The sequence below is a fragment of the Bradysia coprophila genome (assembly GCF_014529535.1).
Source record: "Bradysia coprophila strain Holo2 chromosome X unlocalized genomic scaffold, BU_Bcop_v1 contig_173, whole genome shotgun sequence".
Lineage (NCBI taxonomy): Eukaryota > Metazoa > Arthropoda > Insecta > Diptera > Sciaridae > Bradysia > Bradysia coprophila.
This window is the reverse complement of record NW_023503302.1, coordinates 4,913,837-4,935,209: the sequence shown is the minus strand read 5'-3', so window position 1 is coordinate 4,935,209 and position 21,373 is coordinate 4,913,837. Positions and strand designations below refer to the sequence as shown.

The 21,373-nt window shown below is 39.0% G+C and overlaps 4 protein-coding genes across 6 annotated transcripts; 1 reads left to right on the top strand and 3 right to left on the bottom strand.

Moving 5' to 3' along the window:
• Positions 1-160: 160 nt before the first annotated feature.
• LOC119068288 (E3 ubiquitin-protein ligase TM129) lies at positions 161-1,509 on the bottom strand. The gene is made up of 3 exons (XM_037171825.1): positions 985-1,509; positions 800-929; positions 161-739 (listed from the first exon to the last, which is right to left on the bottom strand). The coding sequence occupies exons 1-3, from the start codon at positions 1,440-1,442 to the stop codon at positions 197-199; spliced, it is 1,131 nt and encodes a 376-aa protein (XP_037027720.1). The 5' UTR covers positions 1,443-1,509; the 3' UTR covers positions 161-196.
• A 517-nt stretch (positions 1,510-2,026) lies between these two features.
• Positions 2,027-20,840, bottom strand: LOC119068286 (dynein assembly factor with WDR repeat domains 1). Of its 2 annotated transcripts, none has more exons than XM_037171822.1 (8): positions 20,486-20,840; positions 3,851-3,942; positions 3,697-3,772; positions 3,433-3,636; positions 3,048-3,358; positions 2,856-2,985; positions 2,450-2,747; positions 2,027-2,387 (listed from the first exon to the last, which is right to left on the bottom strand). In XM_037171822.1, the coding sequence occupies exons 2-8, from the start codon at positions 3,888-3,890 to the stop codon at positions 2,190-2,192; spliced, it is 1,257 nt and encodes a 418-aa protein (XP_037027717.1). In that variant the 5' UTR covers positions 3,891-3,942; positions 20,486-20,840; the 3' UTR covers positions 2,027-2,189. The 2 variants fall into 2 exon arrangements, with proteins under 2 accessions (XP_037027717.1, XP_037027718.1); XM_037171823.1 differs by lacking the exon at positions 20,486-20,840 and adding an exon at positions 8,989-9,096.
• Positions 5,179-6,399, bottom strand: LOC119068287 (mite allergen Der p 3-like). Its single transcript, XM_037171824.1, has 2 exons — positions 6,006-6,399; positions 5,179-5,945 (listed from the first exon to the last, which is right to left on the bottom strand). The coding sequence occupies exons 1-2, from the start codon at positions 6,182-6,184 to the stop codon at positions 5,285-5,287; spliced, it is 840 nt and encodes a 279-aa protein (XP_037027719.1). The 5' UTR covers positions 6,185-6,399; the 3' UTR covers positions 5,179-5,284.
• Positions 10,383-18,560, top strand: LOC119068285 (endoribonuclease Dcr-1). Of its 2 annotated transcripts, XM_037171821.1 has the most exons (10): positions 10,383-12,760; positions 12,837-13,133; positions 13,251-13,490; positions 13,549-14,757; positions 14,826-14,958; positions 15,018-16,853; positions 16,917-17,137; positions 17,205-17,339; positions 17,404-17,510; positions 18,253-18,560. In XM_037171821.1, the coding sequence occupies exons 1-10, from the start codon at positions 10,628-10,630 to the stop codon at positions 18,419-18,421; spliced, it is 6,480 nt and encodes a 2,159-aa protein (XP_037027716.1). In that variant the 5' UTR covers positions 10,383-10,627; the 3' UTR covers positions 18,422-18,560. The 2 variants fall into 2 exon arrangements, with proteins under 2 accessions (XP_037027716.1, XP_037027715.1); XM_037171820.1 differs by having other exon boundaries at positions 12,837-13,490.
• Positions 20,841-21,373: the final 533 nt, after the last annotated feature.

Genomic DNA, 21,373 nt, shown 5'->3' with positions numbered 1-21,373 from the left:
TTTGATTGTTTGTGCGGATGGATCAGCTGGAAAACAGCTGAAGCAAATTCATGTTGAAATTACACTGCCTCCGACTGTATGATGACAGTAGCGAAAAAACGTGACGTCATTGAAGTATGATACCCCCAGTACTTTATGTAGCAAATCAACAAAGAGAAGCGCTGGTACATTGTCAAATATTTATTTTTTATTTTTTTCACCTTACATTTTGTCGTTCCACAAAGCACACGTCCAGTATACAAAACGGTGCTCGACACATGGGACAAGTGCATTTTTGCTGCAGCCACACTTCTTTCTCGTGTTGATTTTGCCGGGACGCAAACCACTTGGCCATGCAGTCTACGCACCACATTGGTGTACAGTAGCAGTTTTCGCAACGTGACGAATTCGGTACAACGACACCATCGGCATCCACGTCAAGGCATTGCTTTTGGATTTTAATGTTTGGCTCGACCTGCATGCAGGCAAAACACACGTCTGATACCTGTTCGGTTCGGTACACCGGATTTAAGGCAATTTGTGCGCGGAATACTTCAATGAACCGATCGATTACGGAGCGATTGAAATTGACACCGGCAAGTATCGTTATTGGTCGATCAATTCTGTCCTGTAAGTGCTTGAAGTCCAGTGCGTTAATGCGAATGGAGAATTCTTTGACGCCGGTTCGTGTTGGTTTCACCAAAATGTTAACGTATTGAACGAAATCGGATGTGTCTTGTGCTATTGGGTGCGTGTCACTCTAATGAAGGTAAATAGTGAAAATGAGCGGTTAATGGTAAGACGGTAAGAATATACCAACCTTAACGGCAATCAACGCTGTATCACTTTGATGTGCAATTTGTAAACGGTACGGAGTGCTCTTCAGTATCCAATTTTCGGTTGCAATGACCGTTGCAATAGAACTTGTCCGAGAAATGTTTTTGGTGTCTCTGGAAGACACAAAAATTTAGTTTTACACACCACAAAACGGCTCTTCAATCTTACCGTCGATATTCATCATTTACCGATGTAGCAACCGAATGCCAGTTGTTGTCGTTATTGCAATACTTTCTAAGTGTTTTTGTTATTGGATGGTTGCTCCAGTCATTGATGTACCAGAAAAATGCCACGCACAGTCCAACTAATGGCATCGCCAGTGAGGTGACGAAGAAGGAATTCCACATCATGTACTTGATGGGACTGTCTTCATCGTCCACCCAAACATTATCGAAATTCAAAAAGTACAACGTTGTGTACGTAAACGGTATAAAGCAGTGGACGACCAGTGTTAATGCACACCGACGCTGATGGTATTGAATGAATTCGATTTCTTCATTTCCTAAGAGATTCTTTAATAGTTTGTCGACAGTCAAACCGATTTCGATAAATTCCAGCGGCGGATAGATAATGCAGTACGTGATTAATGCGAAGAGTAAATTGTATATCACTTCCGAGTCGTTCATTGCGGAGGCGAATGTACGTACTGGACTGTATGTATTGACAATCGCATCAGCTGTTTATTCTTCTTGAAAAACCTACATTTTGATAGAATGCAATCACATACACATATCTTATGCGGGTGACACGTATGAATGTAATTTTAAATACGTGTTCTCGTTATACCCAAGGTTCTGATTGAAAAATAGGATTTTCGATATTTTTAACGTTGCGAATTGGCAACGGACTATTAGAATATCTACGGATAAGTGTTACATAGAAAGCGAATGCAGGAAAAATCATCTTGCCCAGCCGCGGATCTTTCAGAACCTTGGTTATACCGAGATCCCGCAGTGATTTGGTATATTTTGACTCGGCCTCTTTTATCTGTTTATACTGAGGGTTTATTCAAGACTGATTTCAGACTTCAAACAGCCTCCAATTTTGTATGAATGTATTGTGTGCCTTACTCACACGACGAAAATATTACTCTTATCGTAACGAGAAAAAATCAGAGCCAGTAGCAGTGCCCATTTGATTTAGCCTTCGGAGCAGTGCGAAGATAAGATGCCCGAAGGGCTTTTTGAATATTTTTTTATACATTTTATTCATACAACACCCAAAGGGCTCGAGTCAGTACTGTCCTGTGCCCAGAGGGAATTAACTCAATGCTAGCATATCATACGAAAATTTCTCTTTTAATAAAAACTGTTCGAGTTCGAATAACAGCTCCTTCAAGCTCAATCTCCGAAACTGCCCGAAAACCATTCGTATCATCTCCAAATTTTGCATGTATTGTCTTTCGAAACTGTGACGACCGCATCTCCAGAATAATTAATAGCACAAGCGAACACGTCCGCAGTGTGTCCCTGCAAAATCTGCAAACATTGTCCGTTTTCTGTATTCCATAGTCTTGATGTCTTATCGGCAGACGCAGAAATCAATACATTTCCCGTTGGACTGAAGCAAATCTAAAAAAAAATCGAAAATACACTTTCACTGAACCGGTTCACATGCATATCCATTTTAAAACCTTTGAGACTTCATCTAAATGTCCACCCATCACAGATATAAGATCAAATGCACCGGATATGTCCCAAATTTTAGCGGTACAATCACTGCTAGCTGTAGCTAACCGTTTGCCAGGATAATCATAACAAATGTCTAGAACTTCGTCTTTGTGACCTGTGATTGCATGCATGCAATGCAAATTTCGAAGATCCCAGACTCTTGCTGTTGTGTCCAATGAACTTGTAGCCACCATGGAACATTCGAAATTCCAAATGCAATTACTTAGTTCGGCTGTGTGACCACGTAGCTCCATGACAATTCTAAGGGTTTTATTTCTATTTAAAATGTTAGGACAGTAATGCCACAAAGTAAATTCAATCCCAATCAATCCGGATACAGCCCCTCGCTCAAACAAATCAGCTACTTACTCTCTAGAGCGTAAATCCCAAATAAAAGCGTTGTTATCAAACGATCCGGTCAACAATAAATGGCCATCCTTGTTGAAATGGGCCGATATTACTTCACCGTAATGGTCATTCAATAGGTGTGTCTCCTGGCCTACAAATGCAATCACATTTGTTTTAAAGAGATTACACACATTACACAGTCTTTTGATGTACCAGTTTCCACATGATATACCCTCGCTGTATTGTCCATCGAAGCTGTTGCAATCACATCAGAGTTGGATGGATTGAATTCCGTGGCAACCACTTCAGCCGTATGACCATAGTAGGTTTGCATACAATTACCGGTGACTGGATTCCACACTTTGGCCGTTTTATCAAACGAGCCTGTGACGATCCGGTCGCATTTGGGACTGTTGAAATTGACAGAAAATACTGCATTTTCGTGTCCGGTTAAGCTCATTACTTCGGCACCGGTATCGATATTCCAAATGCGGCATGTTCGGTCATAGCTGCCAGTTATAAACCTGAAGGGATATTACGCCTCGTTGGTAAGAAATTTTGTCACCAAAAATGATCGGTAAAGTCTGTGTGATTTTACCTACTTCCAGTTTTATCGAAAGTAACATTTGTCAGTGGCAACAGGTGATCCTTTAGCGTTTTGAAGTGATAAAAATTGGTTTTCGTTGGTTCCTTTAATTTATTCTGGAGTTTCATTAGCGATTCTTTCAGCTTAGGAATGATGTCCGTGTGCAGCATGACTTGGTTCTTCAGAATATCCTCAACTATTGGGTCAAGTTTTGAGCTAAATTTGTATACCAAATTCGTTAGACGACAATTTTACTTATCTGATCAAATTCCTTACCTGGATGTGAGCGTTAAGAGGTCAATCATTTCGGTTTTTTCTTTATAATTATGGTCTTCATAACAAAGCCCAATTCCTGCAAACAGAATCGAATAAATTGATCGACGATCTACATACAGAATACAAACCCAACGTAACAGCCATTCAAATTTACCTGGGGGATAATATCTTAAGTAGAATCGTTTTAATTTCATTGAACTAGCGACACAGTTTGTCGACTAAAACATAGAAACGCAACCATATTGTCTGGAATTAGAAATATTTGTTTGGTCGATATCTATTAGTGTTGTGAGGGCTAATGTGTATATGAAATACGAGGCTCTTATTGAATATTTAAATGCCATTGAAAACGGCGAATCACTCTTCTTTTTAAATATCTAGGAAATTGGTTCGGAGAGAAAAGAAGGACTGTAGATGAGGTCACGAAATGTTGTGAAACCACACAGATTTTTATACTTTGTTGCAAATCACATTTTCAATAATTTATTTTGACTACATTTTTTGCGCTAACGTAAATCAAATTTAAAACGACGAACATCGGAATGTTTTCAATTCTCCTCACATCACATTGCAACAATATATTATAATGTTAGTTAATCTCGAAAAGATTTGTTTTCATTTTGGCGACACTATGATCGCGTCATAATATTATAATATTTATGTCAAGGTCACACGTATACCTTGCAGGGCTCATTTTTAAGAATTTCATTTCAAACATGGGAGGGATTCTTTTGAAAAACAGCCAAAAAAAATCGGACCGATTTTTTTAAATGAAATCATGGGTTGGGGGGATGTCGATGGCATCTACAGTGAGCAACATCACTTTGCAAAATGAAGATTTTATTCTGAAATAGTTGAACTTGGGATGGTGATGTAGCTTTGCTAAAATAACTTTCGATATAAGAAAAACGTCTTTCTAATGATACCTCACAGGCGTGGAACGGGACAGAATTGTTACTTGTGCCTCGTCAACTGTGGGAGAAAAACAGGTAAGATAATTGTAATTTTCAGATTTCGGTCACCACCACTGACGACATAGCGGCCGGAAAAAAATGTTGAAAGTGATTTTAGACTCTAGCGTTCAATTCCTGCACATAAAAATGATTTCATTAAAAAATCGGTCCGATTTCGGTAGGCTGTTTTTTTTTCAAAGAATCCCCCATAGTCATTGGATAAAGGTTTCGCGTATCGGTTTGTGTAATATCTGGCATAGATTTCAAAGAGAGAAATTAATATGCAGGCTTTCGATATATAACTTAAGGTCTTCAGGTTTTTAGTTCTGTGATTTTATGCTAACTCTGCAGAAAACAGAATTTATCAAAGGATATTAGAAGAGACGCGAGGCACTTAACGGTATATGGTCTCGGTCTGTCTCTCATCTAAGAATGAAGCTGTAAGACACGGTATGGGCCATATATAATATGTGTGTATACAGCCGGCCCTGACCTCACCGATTAACGAGTTTTTTCGTTCGATTTTTTTTACCAAAATTTTATTCAAAAGTTCTATGTTTACAGTAGTAACGATAACGGTATATTCACGACCTGCGACATAATTCACTTCTTATCTCTAAATAAAATATAACGTATCAAGACACATGCACAACATTTTCATTATCGTCTTGATTCTCTGTAGAGTTTCCCTTCAGCAAAGCTCGCATACCGTCCTTTATCCACTGCGAAAAATGTCCAATACTTTCGAAGACTGCTGGCGACGTATCACAACTGATATTATCGTCAGCCAGCCACGACACTATGCCAATCAACTTTGTCACATTATTCACTTTCTGCGAAATTGGACTGCCCGAGTCCCCGTTGCATGCACTTTTTTCACCACAAATTTCATATTCTTGTTTCGTACACTTAGTGACCGCTTTGTTCAACAATTCCACGCATAAATCATGTTCAATTAGAGAGATATTTCTAGCGCGCAAATAAAAAGACGGAGAGTTTACGAAAGCATCGGTCGAACCCCATCCGTAAAGAGTAGCTGACTCGTTAAAGTTGACTTCACTGGTCAGTTCAATGGGCTGGACGTATTTATTGAATGATAGTGGAGTCGCGAGTAGGAGGAGTCCCACATCATTGTATGCTTGAATTCCGTTTGGATCTAATGAATATTCTTCGTGTGGTAAAGTCTTTTCAACGACCACTGTCTGCACATTGCCATCATTAGAATATTTAACGCTTCGACCGGCTGCAACCGTCATAGTATTTTTGGCAAGGCAATGGTTGGCTGTTAGCACAATTCTGAAAATGTGTTGACATTTTGAGGTGAATCCGAAGACAAATGGTAAACGCACAACTTACCTTTCGTGTAGAATTACGCCGCCGCAGTAGTGACGTTGATTACGCACATAGACCATAAACGGGGCTTCACTAGCATCAATTTTAAGACTAGGAGGCAAAATACTATTCACTTCATGAACGTATAGCAGTAATGCTGTCGTTACAAAATAAACGAAATTAATCGCAGCCATTCTTCTCATTAACTGAATGCAAACTAGAACATAATTTTGTGTGGTGCCTTTTACAATTTACATTTGGTAGGTATGTGCTTTATCGGGTAAATCAATAATTATAATGATTCAGTTCAAATTTGTAATCAGAACTCTTATCAGATTCAAGTTTAAAATAATTTGAAGTAAACAAATTTCAGACGTTAGAAAACTATTATTTGAATGTCGAGCAAGCTTTAATTGAATATAATTATAATATTTATTAAAGACAACAGTCATTTCCTGGGCCCTCAAATGTCAATGTTTTTCTTTGTTGTTCATTAAGAGCAATGCTTTCTTCATCTTGGGTGCATAAAGTACAGCATCACTAGCAAATAGTAACAGGCCCGTAGCTAGATACACTATTTTTGATTTGTTTGTTTAGAGACCTCATTAACAACCCTTTATCCGAAGTATGCAAATAATATCTGAGTGAGGAAAGTGAGGCACGACAGAGTAAAGTTAACCAGACAGGAGCGCTGATTTGACTTAAGACCTGAATAATCTAGTAGCCCTATATTTTTTGCGATTTTTTTTTTATTTATGCACGGTGCCCCTTAACAAAAAGTAAAGTTTTTCTGAAGATTACCCAAAAAATAACTTCTGATCCGAGTGCTAGGACCTAAAAGGATCGCTAAGCGACGTTATTCTCAGCAAAAAATTGTTCTACGGCATTTTCAAAAATTTTAAATTTTTAGCCCCGTACGAAGTACTGGGGGCTTATAAGATTAATATGCCGTTTGTAACACGTCGAATTGGAAGCAGACAGTAAGGGCAAAGCATTTGGTTATGTTAATAGATGACGAATCCGCAATAAAAAAAATGTCCGTCCGTCCATCCGTCCGTCCGTCCGTCCGTCCGTCCGTCTGACCCCTCTAGCTTGAGTAAATCACAACCTTTTTTGAAAATTCTTTTTTTCCCTGATTGGTATCGACAAAAGTAAGGTCAAGTTCGAAAATGGGCATGGTAGGGTCGGGCCTTCCAGAGCTAGGGCCCTATAGGTGTTTTCCAGTCTTTCGACGATATCTACCGAAATACGCACGCAATAGCTGCTTCTGATATATCAAATGAAAGGTATTGACGAGTAGAACAAAGTTGCTGAACATTGTTTTTGGGTAAGATGCAACGTGGGCTTGTTGGGAGGGCTCAAAGGTCGTTACTCGGCCCTAAGTGTTTTTTGCACATAAATCGAATAAATCTCATCCGATTTTGCTAGAGTTTGTTTCATTTGAGAGATAATTGAATGCCGAATAGAATGATGGCAAAAAAGTTTCAAATTTGGGCCCTTGGACTAAGGCCGCTACTTGGCCCTAAGTGCTTTTTGCACATAAATCGAGTAAATCTCAACCGATTTTGCTAGTTTTTGTTTCATTTGAGAGGTAATTGAATACCCAATGGAAGGTTGGCAAAAAATTTTGGGTTTCTAAAATAATGTCGTAAATTGTTGGTTTTATTTGAGAGGTACTTCGTACGGGCTTTCGTAATTGCGCTATGCGCAATTTTAAAAATGAACACTTTCAGTAAATTTGACTTGCATTTTGGTAACAGACGCATTAGAGGGTTGTAGACGTATTAGGGTTCCGGGCGTATTACGGCTACGGACGTATTATGGTTATGGACGAAATAGGATTACGGGTCGTACGGGGCTAAGTCGCAGCAAACGCTCCGACTGTTCTGATGCCTTGTTTTAGTGCAATTTAGTACATGGAATTAGCTTTATAAAAAGAATTAAAATTTTTAGAGATATGCCGCAGAACAATTTTTTGCTCAGAATAACGTCGTTTAAAAAAATGTCGATAAAAAATAAAGAAAAGGCCGGGAGGCAGCAGTTCTGTTCCATCATTTTCTGAAGAATCTTGAAAATGTCAAGGCTGTATACTTTGGCCAGGTCACACAGATCGCCATTTTATTAGATACGCGGAAACACACCTTTTCGATACAAACAAATTCACCAAAATTGAATTGTATGGCGTGGTGAATTTTTTGTATGAAACGTGGTGTGTAACCCGCGTATCTGCATCTGCGTGACCTCCCCAAAGTATACAGCCTTGGAAAATGTATGGGAAATGTCGCTTTTTCACAAGTCGACTATGGGGAGGGATCTAGTTGTAGACTGTACAAAGCGGTTTTGAACTCGTTTTAGGTCCTAGCCCTCGGATCAGAAGTCATTTTTTGGGTAGCCTTCAGAAAAACTTTATTTTGTTAAGGGACACCGTGCATGTCAGTGTTGATTTGAGTTCATTTTCATACAGTGTATGAAGTCCGTTATTTGACGTTTCAAAAATGAATCGCTACTGCCTGGTTTATTTTACTCTGCCGTGGTGTACATCGTTCAAGATCAAACATACTACTGCTACTCAATTTATGAAACTTGAGTGAACATAAGGCTTGGTATAAGGATGTTACCAAAGCGCTACACAAATTTCATGTGGATTTGTCTGACACGAGATTATATTGACAGATTTAGTGACGACCTTGCCATCATTTTTCATTCTCATCACTAATTAATGGGATAATAATTATTCATGGCGTCATAATAAGCTGTTACCTCGACACAATACAAATTCAAAGTAGTTATGTATAGACTTATTTACAAACACATCAAAACTTGATACAGGTAATGTCAACCAAATTTTTGTCCAGCTGTTCCACACATAACATACATCTTGTATGTATTTATGCGGGCTTTAATTGCACGTGCATGGTAACGTTTAAACAGTATAAGCACTAAGTAAGCATTCTCAACAATTTATCAAAGTGTGGACACGGAATAGTTTATAATAATATAAAATTACCAAATATATTGATGCTCTTTTTTCACTGACGTTACTACACCTACTGATAATGATTTACGTCTTTGTCTGCTTTGTCCAGGAATATTTTATTTTTTTCGTAAAACCAAGGCAGCTCTCTAGCAATGTCACTATATCAAACCAATTGTTTACAAAATTAGGAGGCCAAAAATCGTACAGTTTCCGCTTGTAAATTTCATTACACTGTATTCATACACTTCTAAAATAATGAAATTTACAAGCGGACACTGACTTTTAGCCTCCAAATTTTGTAAACAATTGGAGTGATATTGCTAGAAAGCTGCCTTGGTAAAACCTTTTTTTCTTCAATCAAACATTGCGAATCGGAATTTCCCACTGATTATAATAATATGGATTACTTACTAAAAGGTCAGTGAGATCAGCTTCAAAACATATACTTAGCTATCAAATACATGTACGCTTCGTCATGGCGATGATACATTGACCTTTCCACGCAAAGTCTTGATCAATCTCACTATCAGTAACTGTTAGTGTATGTTAATTTCTTAATTTGAACATATTGAAACAAAATATGTTAAAAGTTTAGTTCACCGGATACAGCAACAACAGCGCGGAAGACTTTAGTCTTCAGCAATTAGTCGGGAAACAGACAATATTTTATAATTTATTTACATTCTTTACACAAAATAGGACAATTCTGCGTTTACAGAATTTATTTTACGATAATTCAAATATATTTAAAAAGCATTTTAATAATTTTGTACGACGTTCTTCTCAATATTTTTAAATATTCAAAAAGACTGTCAAGAGACTGTCAGGAGGCTGTAAGATTTCATTTACTAACACACATAAACAATAACAAAGGCACATCGGAGCCATGTTATAACATTGCCGATTGTTGTGTCAATTTGATGTGAGTTTTGTAGATTTTCATTTCAACTTTAAAAATAGAAAATGTGTTTTTATCATATGTTGTAGAAGAATTATTTTCTTAAAATAAGCTGATTTGTCAAAATAAATTATGAAAGTCGCTGTTTCCCGACTAATTATTCAGATACAATTAGGTTTGAACATCCAGACAAGTTATTTTCCGACAATACCTTCCGAGCCAAGTTGACTTCATGTCCATCATGTCGAGCTCAAAATTCATAATTTTTTACTACCTTTCAGGGAAAAAGAAAGTATAAATCAAAATTGGTTCAGTAGTTCCTGAGTTATCAAAGATACGTTTAGTGATCTTGCCCAATTTTTCATTTTATGTCCTCTCCCGAAAACGGAACTGTGATAATCCTGTGATAATGCATTATGCAATACAATGCTGTAAGTGTAAACTTCCCCAATGTTTACAGACTGGACCATATGTACATAACAGCTGTACAGAGAAATAGAAGAAGAAGAGTGAACTTGATGGCAGTGACATTTACACTCTCATTTGGTAAACAAATTTAATCGGAGGATACTTTATCGTTTAGTTAAACGTGCCGATGGTATTGTTAATCGGATTTTTGCTCATATTTTGTCAGTAACCGACCTTTCAGTGTTTCACGAATGGTCTGACCGTAAATTAATAAATGTACAAAATCATGCAATAGATCCGATCAATTGAATCGGCCAATGCTACAGTGGTACAAACTCGTCTTACCAAATAATATCAATCAAAATGTCGATGTCCCATCACTGGTCCGACAATGTACATACAACGGCCTTTACACCTCGTGACTATCAGGTGGAATTGGCTGCTGCAGCCAAAGAGAAAAACATAATCATCTGTCTCGGTCACAATTCGTCGAAAGAATTCATTGCACTGAAATTACTGCATGAGAAAGCATACGAGCTACGTCGGAAAACGAACAAGAAAACCTCACTGTTCATCAGCTATGACGGAGAGTCCACGTATAATCTGTTGTTCCATCTGACCGATTTGAAAGTGTTGAATGTAAATAAAAGCAGCCGGCAGGATGTCGACTGGGAGAAGATCAATGAGTATCATGTACTCATTATGAATCCGGACGATTGCCTGAACGCACTGATATGTTCGTACATCCAATTCGAGGACATCAATTTCATGATCATCGAAAACTGCCATAAACGTTTGGGAAAGGATGAACTGCACGAAATCTTCACTTACTATTCGGATAGTGCCGTTAAGCCGAAAGTTTTAGCCCTAGCTGGTCCACTACACAGTCCAGGATGTCAGCCGGCACATCTCAGTGGTGAATTGGAATATTTGGAAAAGTTTCTGCAATGCAAGTCGGAGTCGGCTAGTGATATCGTAACGGTATTACGGTACTGTTCCAAACCAATTGAGTTAGTCTTACAATACGCACCGCCGACCGAATGTAAATTAACGGAATTACTTCGGGAGCTGATTTTAACGCGAAAAACCTTTCTCAAACAACACCGATTCGATCCGACGGAAATCTATCGCGATCAGTTCCAAGACGAGATCAAAGGTATTCCCGATCCGAAAATCGAACCGCTCGAATTTCTCGATGAATATCTACAGGTACTGGACGAATTGGGTCCTTGGTGTGCGGACAGAGCTGCTGCGAATTTGATTAGTCGCATTGAAAAACGTAAAGTGAAAACTCCGTACGAGAGGCATTTTCTGTTGTTGGGTATGGTTTCGACAACGTTCATTCAGATACGAGGATATTGTGAGTCGGTGTTTCGGAAATTTGAAAGTGAAAAGGAAAAGATCGAAACGTATTCCAGTCCCAAGGTTTTGAAACTTTTCGAGATCATGCGCTCGTTTAAACCGGAAGCCAAGGCTGCGATTACAAATCAACAGAAGGAAGTGGATGCATTGAATCAGCTGGACTTTGCTAAAACGGAAAAGGTCATTGAAGACCTGCAGGAAACGGTACAAAATATGCGTGTTCCCGAAGCAGAGGAAATCAAAAGCGGTCTGACTTCTTACATCAAAGGAACATCTAATCCACCGACTTCGAAGCCTCTACCGTCACCTCAAAAATCTCGCCCTAAATATCGACAAAATCCTCGACCACGGCAACGTCAATATTGGCACGATCCAGATGCGCTGTGTGGTTTGCTCTTTTGCAATTCCAAATTGCTAGCAAAAATTCTCTTCAATTTACTGTGCGAAATGTCTAAACACGATCCGAGCCTGGATTTTCTCTGCGTTCAATTTACCGTTGATCGAATCGCTGATCCCATTACCGAAACAAAGGAAGCCGAACTGGAGCATCGCAAACAGGAAGAAGTTCTGAAACGGTTCCGAATGCACGAATGCAATTTTCTCATTGGCACGTCGGTGCTGGAAGAGGGAATCGATTTGCCGAAATGTAATTTGGTTATCCGATGGGATCCACCGACTACGTATCGAAGCTATGTACAGTGTAAGGGTAAGGCTGCGTCCAACGCATATCACATCATTATGGTTGGACCGACATTTAACCGGGACGGTGACGAATCGTTGGAAACTATTTCGACTGTGAGTCATCGAATTGTTTGTCGACCGAGTGAAAATTTGCTGGAGGTTTTCAAAAGGAGTAGCGATTCTGAGGACGAAAACGGTAAAGAGGACGGTAATGATAGTGAGACTACTGAGGGCGACACTGTCGAAACGACCAGTTGTGACACTAAAACAACGAACGAGAGTGTTTTCTCTGAAATTTCGAATTTATACAAGAAATACAGGTGCGTCGACGATTCCGATGAGACCGTAGAGGAAAATGATTACGATGAACATTACAAAACCAAATTGCTCAACATGAGAAGCCGTACCTACGAAATAATCGAGAAGTTAGCACAGTACATGGAAATCGAAAAGGTTGGAGTCCCCTGTGAAAACAGGCTGCAACACTCCTGATCACCAAACTCATTTGGTTTTGCATTTTCTTTTTCAGATGCTGATCAAGAATTGCGAAAACCGTGAACCACGTGACGATGATTTCGACATCGCCGATCAATTTAATTGTTGCATTCAATCGTATCGACCGATCCATGACGATCCGACTAGTGCCTCCGTAAATTTATCAACGGCCATTGCGCTGGTTAATAAATATTGTGCCAAATTGCCCAGCGATACATTCACCAAATTGACGCCATTGTGGCGCTGTGCAAAAACTAACCGAAACGGTATCGAAATGTTCCAATACACAATACGGCTTCCAATCAATTCGCCCATAAAACAGGATATTTTGGTGAGTAGCCCTCTTCATCTTTGTCCGCTTTTATGCCATCCACTGCCTTTACATCTGCCGCTCTCTACAAGTCATCCAGTGAAGTTGTCCCACTCTCCAATCCCCGCATATTTTCAGGGTCTTCCAATGCCGTCACGAGTGTTGGCCAGACGTATAGCTGCATTGATAACGTGTCGCCTGTTACATCAGTCCGGTGAGTTGGACGACAATTTGCAGCCCATTGGAAAAGAAGGATTTCTGGCGTCAGAACCTGACTGGGAAAACTTTGAATTGGCCAAAACGGATGAAGACATTTTACATGAAAACACCGAGCCACGGCCGGGCACAACCAAGAGACGGCAATATTACTATAAAAGGGTGAGTCTGAGACTTTCGTCCGATCGAATTTAGTTTCAAAGAAATTTTCCTCCTTTAGATTGCGTCTGTGTTTTCGGATTGCCGTCCCAAGGTCGGGAAACTGGCGTATTTGTACCACATAAAAATGACGCTTCAATGCCCTATACCAGAAGAGCAAAATACCCGTGGCCGAAGAATCTACCCACCAGAAGAATCGGTTCAGGGCTTTGGCGTGTTGACCTTAAAAGAAATACCAAAAATTAGTTCGTTTCCCATATTCACACGGTCGGGTGAAGTAAAAGTGTCGTTGGAGTTGGCAAAAACAAATGTCGAACTAACCGACGAGCAACTCAGTCGCATCAACATTTTCATAAATTATACCTTCACCCATGTGCTACGACTGCAGAAATACCTGATGCTGTTCGACGCCGAAGCGGTTGACAACAGTTTCTACATAGTTCCTACAATAACCCAGAACAACGATGTGAACGTTGACTGGCAGTTCCTTAATTTAATTTCGAATAATTTCAACAAAATGCCCGAATCCATTTCCGATGACATCCGTCAGACCCAGGAATTCGATGCGAATAAATTTCGAGACGCTGTCGTCATGCCATGGTATCGCAACCAAGATCAACCACAATATTTCTATGTGGCCGAAATTTGCTATCACCTGTCGCCGCAAAGTTCGTTCCCCGGTGAATGTTACAAGACATTCCAGGAGTACTATTTTCGGAAGTACGACATAACTATTCAGAATGCCAAGCAACCGTTACTCGACGTCGATCACACCAGTGCACGGTTGAACTTTCTGACTCCGAGATATGTTAACCGGAAAGGAGTCGCACTGCCAACCAGTTCCGAAGAAACGAAACGTGCGAAAAGGGAAAATTTGGAGCAGAAGCAAATTCTGGTTCCCGAACTATGTACAATTCATCCATTTCCGGCGTCGTTATGGCGTGCAGCCGTTTGTTTGCCGTGCATTTTGTATCGCATCAATGCTCTGCTATTAGCGGACGAGATTCGTCGACAAGTGTCGGTGGATTTGGGATTGGGAATGAAAATGCTGATGGAAGATTCTTTCGAATGGCCCATGTTGGACTTTGGTTGGAGTCTGGCGGAAGTTTTGAAGAAGTCGTACGAGGCTAAAATGGCTGCACAGACGGCGAAAATGGCGATTGATAAAGGACATGAGGAACCCGTGGTTGCTGTGAATGGGGACAGTGTAGAGGAACCAGCTAGCAAAACGGCAAACGATATTCTGGAAGAAGCCGATGAAAAGTTGAAGGTAAGTCGAACCACTTCAAATGTTCCAGTTTGCCAATCCATTCGTTCAAATTTAATTCGTCATTTTAGTCAGAAAACGTTTTGGAAATTGGTACATGGTCTAACGAAATGGCTGCCAATATCAGCAACGATGGATTGACAAGTGACGATGAATGGACTGGGAATTTTCCGCCAAACATTGATCTCTGTTCGTCGAACAAAAGTGGGTTCACTTGACTATTGAAATGAGAGAAAAAATCCTCAAAATTTATTCCTTTCCAGCGAACATCCGTTACGGTTCACCAACGTCCTGGAGCCCCGGCACCACAAACATCATCGACAATTATTATCATTCAGATTCGGAATGTCTGTCCGACGAAGATTACGACATTTTGAGTGAGAAAAGTGATGAAGATGATCTGAAAATCGATTTCAAGTCGGAAAATCTGGCGGAAGCCATTGAATCGGAAGAGGAAATTCAGAAGCGTCAGCGTCAATTGGAGATCATCAACATATACAATGCGAACGAAAAGTCGTATCAAAATTCTAAAAACATTGGCAGCGGCTTCGATCTGTTCGTTGATGACGCGGAATTCGTTGCGAACATTCAAAACTATGAAAAATGTTACAACGAATCGATCGACAGTTTTCAACAGAAGATTCGGACATCGGGAATGCTCGTCAAATTCGACAAGACGCTAGAGATCGATAATAAGCGAACAAAGTTGAAGAAAACCCAGGAAGACGTTGACTTCAGCAAATTGGTCGAATTGGTTCCGTTTATGGAACCGGGCTGGCTAAAGAATCACCGAAAGCTAAGGGAAAAATGCGAAAACGATCCAATGTCCTTGGACGAACTGTACGATCTGCACAGAATTTACTTCGAGAACAATGGTTCCGAAACGTATGAGATCGAAGGTACTGGCGACATATTCGATCGGTTCAATGATTTCAATTGCCTGAAAATCCAAGGAGAACGGAAGATTCTTTCGCTGGACTATCACGAGTATTTCAAATGCAAAGCGTTGCAACGAAAGCGAAACACACTCGGATCGGCCACGCCACCGCCATCACCGTTACACGCTGTCAGTAAGGATGAATTCAGTTTCGATCGTCAGCCCAATTTGAATGGACATCCCGGTCCTAGTCCTAGCATTATATTGCAGGCGTTGACAATGTCGAATGCCAACGACGGCATCAATTTGGAACGTCTTGAAACGATCGGAGATTCGTTTCTCAAGTATGCCATCACCACATATCTGTACTGCACATACGAGAATGTTCATGAAGGCAAACTCAGTCATTTGCGATCGAAACAAGTGTCCAATCTGAATTTGTACCGTTTGGGACGTAGAAAAATGTTTGGCGAGAGTATGATAGCAACCAAATTTGAACCGCACGATAATTGGCTGCCACCGTGCTACTATGTACCGAAGGAATTGGAGAAGGCGTTGATTGAGGCTAAAATTCCGGCATGCCATTGGAATTTGGCCGATTTACCAAACATTAAAGAGTTGAACAGCGAAGAGATCTGTAAACTAGTCAAACAAAAGGCCGAAGCACTCGGTCTTCTAGATGATACAAGTGATACGGAAATGGATGAAACACCGTCGCAACCGATGCAATCAAACATTATGGACAATTTCCCATGTTTCATTCCCTATAATCTTGTGACACAGCACAGCATTCCCGACAAGTCTGTGGCCGATTGTGTCGAAGCTTTAATCGGAGCATATCTTATCGAATGTGGACTACGTGGTGCGCTGCTATTTATGGCATGGCTTGGCATACGCGTTCTACCTTCCTATGAAGTTGAATACGACCAAATGAATGAACGAATTTGTGGCAGCACCGAACCATTTGAGAGAGATGGCGTTAAATATCAAACTTGTTATGGCCACTGGACGGCACCGAAATCACCGTTACTAATGCATTCGCCCAATCCACACGAGACCTTAGAACAACTATTGGATGGCTATTGTGTTTTCGAAGACATTATCGGCTATCATTTCCAAGATCGCTCATATCTGTTGCAGGCCATGACTCATGCCTCGTACACACCGAATCGACTTACTGATTGTTACCAGAGGTTGGAGTTTCTGGGCGATGCTGTACTGGGTAAGTCAAATGCTTCACTAAATCATCGAACACGCAAGTGAACTCTTGTCTTACGTTCAACAGATTACTTAATTACGCGACACTTGTATGAAGATCCTCGTCAACATTCCCCCGGAGCTCTTACCGATTTGCGATCGGCACTAGTGAACAATACGATATTTGCTTCGTTGGCTGTACGGCATGGGTTCCACAAATATTTCAAACATTTGTCGCCTGGTTTGAATGATGTCATCGATCGGTTTGTACGTATTCAACATGAAAACGGTCACAGCATTAGCGAAGAGGTAAAGTGTGTTTGGAAATGCATGGATTGACAGAGAAAAGATTTGAATTTCGCGATGTCGTTTCCAGTTTTACCTGATATCCGAAGAGGAATGTGATGAAGCTGAAGATGTTGAGGTGCCAAAAGCGTTGGGCGATGTTTTTGAATCGGTGGCTGGTGCTATTTTCCTCGATTCAAACATGTCGTTGGACACAGTTTGGATGGTCAGTGTTGTTGTTGTGATCAATCACAAGAAATTCTCAATTTAAAATTCTGGAAATGTTACAGGTTTACAGTAACATGATGAGGCCGGAAATCGACCAGTTCAGCAATTCTGTGCCAAAATCACCAATTCGTGAATTGTTGGAATTGGAGCCGGAAACAGCGAAATTCAGGTAGGGTTTTGTAGTGATGCGAATGGGTCAGACTAGCGATTGATGTAGAATGTCAAAATTGGTCCCGAAAATCACATTCAATTTGAAAATTAAAATTTTTGTAAGGACAATGTCAACTGGCTGTCCCAATAATTCGAAAAAAAATCCTGTGAGTCGTCATCCGATGTCTGTTTGTAGACCATTGTTTCTGTCTGAGAAATATTTTTCGTTCGTGCAGAGGCTTGTGTACATATTTTCGTAGCTTTGAACTCAATCTCTCTAGTCCATATATTTCCTGTACCTACAACGCGGCCTCTCTCGTTTTTTCACTGTGTCTTAAAAGTGGATGATCACTACAGACGACGATAGCAGTCGCAGCATATGCTTTGAAGGCATTCGGTCCATGAAAATTCCGAGAAAATATTAAAAATGTTAGAACGCTAAAATTACGGTAGAAACTTGATCTGTTTCTAAGAAGTGCGACACCCCTCGCTCGATACCCAACTTTCACCCTAATTGAGTTTGATACAGATACAGTGAATAAAAGAAATTTGTAAAATTGTCGTTCTATTGGACAGTGACAATGAAATTTCCAAAACGAATGCTGCTGTTACGTCTTTTTCATTGTCAAGACAACATTGAACTTCATTTTCATGAATGTCACCACTTTATGCGAAAATAATTTCGACGAATGAATTCGAAATGATGCGAAATGTCAACATTAGACGAAAACTCCACAAATTTTGTAATTTTTCCTTTGCAGTAAACCTGAGAAGCTAGCCGACGGTCGGCGAGTTCGTGTAACTGTGGAGGTATTTGGAAAGGGAACATATCGTGGCATTGGTCGAAACTATCGTATCGCCAAGTGTACAGCGGCCAAATGCGCTCTGCGACAACTGAAGAAAAATGGTTTGATTTCGAAGAAACATTGAACATTATGGACCGATAGTGTTAGTGTAGCTAGTGAAATGAACTTACATCCAATTATACACTCGTGCAGTATTATTGTAAGGATTTTGTTTAAAATTTTATATTTAATTTTTGTAATAAATGCAATCAATTGAACTGAAATGACATTTGTGTATTCATATCAGATGCTAATAGCGTAGTCAAAAATTCTTGACTTGAGTTGCCTCAGGCTGAAACATTAATGAAAAGTACATTCTTTAAACGTATAAAATGCTCTGTTCAAAAATTGCTCTGCCAACACCTAAAAACTTAAAATTTAAAAAAAAAAATCGAAAAAATTATCAGGGGACTCGACCGGCTATGGAACACTATGTGCTTTTGGGATTCAAATTGAAATTTTAAAATCGATCCAACCTACTATACATACAAGTTGGAATAACGGGCGAACCTAACAAGAACAAAAATGTATTCGTTAAATGTATGCGCCATCTTGAATCGCGTGACACTCTACTAATAAACCATATACCTAAACTATTCAGATGTGGCTGAGCCGAAGATCAATTTTCTAAATTTTTCGTACCGAGCCTTGTTGAGAAAATATCAATATGATGCAAATTCATTGTTTAGGACAAACATCCAATGTATACGTTTAACATACGTGGTGAGGGTTTAACTTCCGTCCCACTAGTAAGTTATTCACATTCCACGTACACCACCACAATACGTAACACATGAATGTTCAAATGTGACAACCGAAATACGCAACTACGTTTTCAAAGTCAGCTTCGGTGCTTGACGTTTTGACGAGTCCAGCAAAATCGCTTCAGAACCAATGATAGAAAACAGAAATATAATTAGAGACATCGCATGCCATCAGTAGAAGTGACTTTCATGTATTGGAATGATGATACGTGAAATGATATTTTGAGATCCGTCTACAGGATTACTAAAAAGCTGTTATTTAGCGGTTGTGTGCATTTTAGTGAGTGATCTTCAATGATCTGTGATCTGGGTTGTGTTTTAGGGTCGGGCTGGGACATTGCAGAAAAAAAACAGTTGTTCAAATGAGACGGTTTAACTAATCTGGTTTCAAACCCATATTTCGTGCGAGTCTATTCGGCAAAGACTTTATGTTCGTCTTTATTCACTGGTTTGTTTTATTTTTCGTTTTGCTATATAATATATACGACAACATTAGTCAGAGCTCATCGCTTGTTTTTGTCGTTGCTTATAACAGATTAATAAGTTTCTAACATTAAGATTCATCTAAAGTATAAATTTCAATCTTTCAAAAATGGCTAACTAACGTCTAACTTTCAGTTATCGAAAGCATCAACAAAAACAAACTGGCTATGGAATCCGATAAATGATTTTTCAAATCTGGCGTAAATGTTAAAACAAATGAAGTAAAAGATTTTGCATCAGATTTTGATTGAGACGATTTTCTACCTTTTATTTTCTAACTGAACCTGTAAAGAATTGTTTTTTATCACAGCTGACAAAATCTTGTGTCCTACCTTGATCCTTCGATCTAACAACAACAGAGTGACTGTTACATTGAAATTAAAAGCACATCACTTGTTACAAGAAATCCTCAAGACTAAAAGCCAAACGAGATTTAAAAGTGAAATTGTTCGCTCTCAAACTAAATAAAACAGTGAAACAAAATCCATCGTCTCAGTCTTACAATGGCATTTGATTCGATCAGAGCCTTAGTAGAAATTCTATCATTTAATGAAAAATTTATTTTAATTTTGGATTGGAAAATTGAAGATAAATTTGACTGACGCGACGCAATAGAACATTGAAATACTGTTAGAACCGGAGCTCTACCAAAAAATAATTATGGAACGGACCCCAGAATTCATTATTTAAATTCACTAACTCATTTTATCAAGTTTAGTTGTTTGGTTTCGTTATCGTCTTGTTATGATTCTACGAAAACGATTGAAAAAATAAAAGGAACACGACTCTGTGGTATATGTATACTTTATATGAGTTTATTAACACTTAACTTGGAATTTTTTCTTTAATATAATTATCTGGTAAATACAACGATACAAACACTTACAATGTACCACACATACCTTTGTATTATTAAATTTTTGCCAAATTGGCTGTAATTATTTGCGTTGAAGCAAAAGATTTTTAATTGAAAACTGTGATACTGATTCTGATACGAAAATTGAAAGAGACTTGTGTAGCAGCTAACAACATTAAAGAAATGGAATTCAATTGTTTAATTGAAAATTGAGATACTAATTTTATTGCCACGAGATTGTAAATTACAATAATAAAATATGATGGGGCTTTTCCTTCAATTAATCGAATTGAGGTGTGTGGCTGCTTGAAAAAGCCAAAATTTTATTATTTTTTTTTACTAGGAACTTCCCGTCATATAAAAGTGTGAAATAGTACTTTTGTCCGTATTTTTCTATCAAAATTCTCTTTAAGTCCACAGTTCAATTATAATCTATATCTATGGATGCTAGGAATTTGGTTTGAAAAACAACATCAGAGCTTATCGTTATCCGGAAATTATAAAAATAATAATAATTAGCTTAATTCACCCTAAATCAACGATAAAAAACAAATAAAAATCTTTTTGTCTTTGTATAATTGTCTTTCTAGTGTAGAGCAATTTAGATAAGCAATCGCTCTTTAGTGGAATCATAAGTAAAATATTTCGCTGATCAGATTTGTATTAAAAATTCAATTTTCGGTTATATAGCACTGATATAGACCGGTGTCGATGAAAAAGCTTTTTGTACAGAAGCACCTGACGTTTTACATTTTTTACACTCAATTTGAATTTTACTATCTGCAGTACGAAAACTATGACTGCGGCTTGTAGATGTAATAGTAGATTATACACATCTGTCGAAAATGATTATATTTTGACGATTTGGAAGTTATGTACCGAGCCGAAGGCGTGGTACATAATCCAAATCTTGGGCAGAGGTGCATACGCTATT

Coding starts and splice junctions, on each gene's coding strand:
- LOC119068288 (XM_037171825.1), bottom strand. CDS start 1,442: ATGAACGACTCGGAAGTGATATACAATTTACTCTTCGCATTAATCACG. Junction 930..984: donor GTAAATGATGAATATCGACG/GTAAGATTGAAG, acceptor TGTGTCTTCCAG/AGACACCAAAAACATTTCTC. Junction 740..799: donor CAGCGTTGATTGCCGTTAAG/GTTGGTATATTC, acceptor TACCTTCATTAG/AGTGACACGCACCCAATAGC.
- LOC119068286 (XM_037171822.1), bottom strand. CDS start 3,890: ATGAAATTAAAACGATTCTACTTAAGATATTATCCCCCAG. Junction 3,773..3,850: donor CTTAAGATATTATCCCCCAG/GTAAATTTGAAT, acceptor TTCTGTTTGCAG/GAATTGGGCTTTGTTATGAA. Junction 3,359..3,432: donor TTCGATAAAACTGGAAGTAG/GTAAAATCACAC, acceptor ATATCCCTTCAG/GTTTATAACTGGCAGCTATG.
- LOC119068285 (XM_037171820.1), top strand. CDS start 10,628: ATGTCGATGTCCCATCACTGGTCCGACAATGTACATACAACGGCCTTT. Junction 16,854..16,916: donor TCTGGGCGATGCTGTACTGG/GTAAGTCAAATG, acceptor TACGTTCAACAG/ATTACTTAATTACGCGACAC. Junction 17,138..17,204: donor GTCACAGCATTAGCGAAGAG/GTAAAGTGTGTT, acceptor TGTCGTTTCCAG/TTTTACCTGATATCCGAAGA.
- LOC119068287 (XM_037171824.1), bottom strand. CDS start 6,184: ATGAGAAGAATGGCTGCGATTAATTTCGTTTATTTTGTAACGACAGCA. Junction 5,946..6,005: donor GGCGTAATTCTACACGAAAG/GTAAGTTGTGCG, acceptor ACACATTTTCAG/AATTGTGCTAACAGCCAACC.